Source organism: Lipophrys pholis (genome assembly GCF_963383615.2).
Source record: "Lipophrys pholis genome assembly, chromosome: 8".
NCBI lineage: Eukaryota > Metazoa > Chordata > Actinopteri > Blenniiformes > Blenniidae > Lipophrys > Lipophrys pholis.
This window is the reverse complement of record NC_137630.1, coordinates 32657672-32660171: the sequence shown is the minus strand read 5'-3', so window position 1 is coordinate 32660171 and position 2500 is coordinate 32657672. Positions and strand designations below refer to the sequence as shown.

Genomic DNA, 2500 nt, shown 5'->3' with positions numbered 1-2500 from the left:
CACACACACACACACACACACACACACACACACACACACACACACACACACACACACACACACACACACACACACACACACACACACACACACACTCACAATGACTCAGCGAGGCCAGCCTGTTCTGCTCTCTCATCACTTGTTGCCCCGGCAACCATTTCCTGGAGACAGGGTGGCGACATCGCTTCCTGTTGGGGAAAAAACAAAAACCTCATTAGAATATTTCCAACAACACAGAGGAAATATATATATATATATATATATATATATATATATATATATATATATATATATATATATATATATATATATATATATATATATATATATATATATATATATTATATATATATATATATATTATATATATATATATATATTAAACAAACAAATCAAAGGAATTCATAAAAGATGAAAATGATGATGCAGGAACACTTGAGGAGGTTTGTGTCTCTACTCCTGTTTCCTGCTCCTGAAGTTGACCTTTGACACTTTGAGGAAACAGATTGCTGCTCAGAGAAACTGAACATCCAAACATTCAAACGATTCAGTGGCTTAAATCAGTAGGAAGAAAAAGTTCTGAATTGGGAGCCTGATTCCCGTTTGATGGTGACACAGCCGGTTGTTGTTTCACTAATACTCACTTCTATAGAAGGACTCCTGCATCGCTCAGCGCAACGCAGCTCGGAGTCACATCCTACCTTCTGGATATGTTCTTCACCAGTAACAGGAAGTGAAGAAATGAAGGAATTACGGAATTGAAAACACAAATGTTCAGAAAGTTTCTTCCATTTACACAAGGGAGGAAACAAACCCTGAAACACGGCGGAGGTTTAGTGTTTTCACTTAAAACCCTTGTTGTGTTCAGCTTCCTCCTCCTCGTTCCTCCAGAAAAAGCTTCAATCTCTTGAACTTCGGACTGGAAGTTTCCACCAGAAGCAGCTCAGTGTGTTTCGTCACGTTTCATTCCGGTTTGTTCTCTTCGTGTTTCAGCCCAGCCGGTTCTCCTCAAGAAACAGAATGTCCACAAGAGGGCGTACGAGGGCGAGAGCATCATCCTGTCCTGCAACCCCCCGCAAAGCTCCACACCTCCGCACATCCACTGGATGGACAAGAGTGAGTCTGTCCATCTGTCCATCTGTCTGTCTCTCCATCTGTCAATCCATCCGCTGCCCAATGGCTGAATGTGTGTTGGAATCAGAGGATTCAGGAGGATTCAGGAGGATTCGGGAATCAGGAGGATTCGGGATTCAGGGGGATTCAGGAGGATTCAGGAAGATTCAGGAGGATTCAGGAGGATTCAGGGGGATTCAGGAGGATTCAGGGGGATTCAGGAGGATTCAGGGGGATTCAGGAGGAATCAGAGGAATCAGGAGGATTCAGGAGGATTTAGGAGGATTTAGGAGGATTCAGGAGGATTCAGGAGGAATCAGAGGAATCAGGAGGATTCAGGAGGATTCAGGAGGATTCAGGAGGATTCAGGAGGAATCAGAGGAATCAGGAGGATTCAGGAGGATTTAGGAGGAATCAGGAGGATTCAGGAGGATTCAGGAGGATTCAGGAGGAATCAGAGGAATCAGAGGAATCAGGAGGAATCAGGAGGATTCAGGAGGAATCAGAGGATTCAGGAGGATTCAGGAGGATTCAGGAGGAATCAGAGGATTCAGGAGGATTCAGGAGGATTCAGGAGGAATCAGAGGATTCAGGAGGATTCAGGAGGATTCAGGAGGAATCAGGAGGATTCAGGAGGATTCAGGAGGATTCAGGAGGAATCAGAAGGATTCAGGGGGATTCAGGAGGATTCAGGGGGATTCAGGAGGAATCAGAGGAATCAGGAGGATTCAGGAGGATTTAGGAGGATTTAGGAGGATTCAGGAGGATTCAGGAGGAATCAGAGGAATCAGGAGGATTCAGAAGGAATCAGGAGGATTCAGGAGGATTTAGGAGGATTCAGGAGGATTCAGGAGGAATCAGGAGGATTCAGGAGGATTCAGGAGGATTCAGGAGGAATCAGAGGAATCAGGAGGATTCAGGAGGATTCAGGAGGAATCAGAGGATTCAGGAGGAATCAGGAGGAATCAGGAGGATTCAGGAGGTATCAGAGGATTCAGGAGGATTCAGGAGGATTCAGGAGGAATCAGGAGGATTCAGGAGGATTCAGGAGGATTCAGGAGGATTCAGGAGGATTCAGGAGGAATCAGGAGGATTCAGGAGGATTCAGGAGGATTCAGGAGGATTCAGGAGGATTCAGGAATCAGCACCACTGCCTCTGCATTGCAGAGTCTCTCTACTCACACTAACGACAGCAGTTCCACCTTCTCTCACTTTATTTCTCTCCTCTGTCGTCCACCGCCTTTCTGTCTTTGAGACTGTGTTTTGTCTTCCATGCTCCATGCTACTCCTTCCTCTCTGTCCTCACTCTTCCTCTCCGTCCTCACTCTTCCTCTCTGTCCTCACTCTTCCTCTCTGTCCTCCCTCTCCCTCTCTGTCCTCACTCTTC

The 2500-nt window shown here is 45.6% G+C and overlaps 1 protein-coding gene across 1 annotated transcript in view; it reads left to right on the top strand.

The window, feature by feature from the left end:
• Positions 1-2500, top strand: part of LOC308112820 (neural cell adhesion molecule L1.1-like) — a gene marked incomplete at its 5' end in the record, with an annotated part of 32672 nt that overhangs the window by 10494 nt on the left and 19678 nt on the right. The window contains one exon of the mRNA XM_080468583.1: positions 994-1116. Within this exon, the coding sequence (XP_080324709.1) occupies positions 994-1116 (123 nt within the window). The remainder of the gene's footprint in view (positions 1-993; positions 1117-2500) is intronic.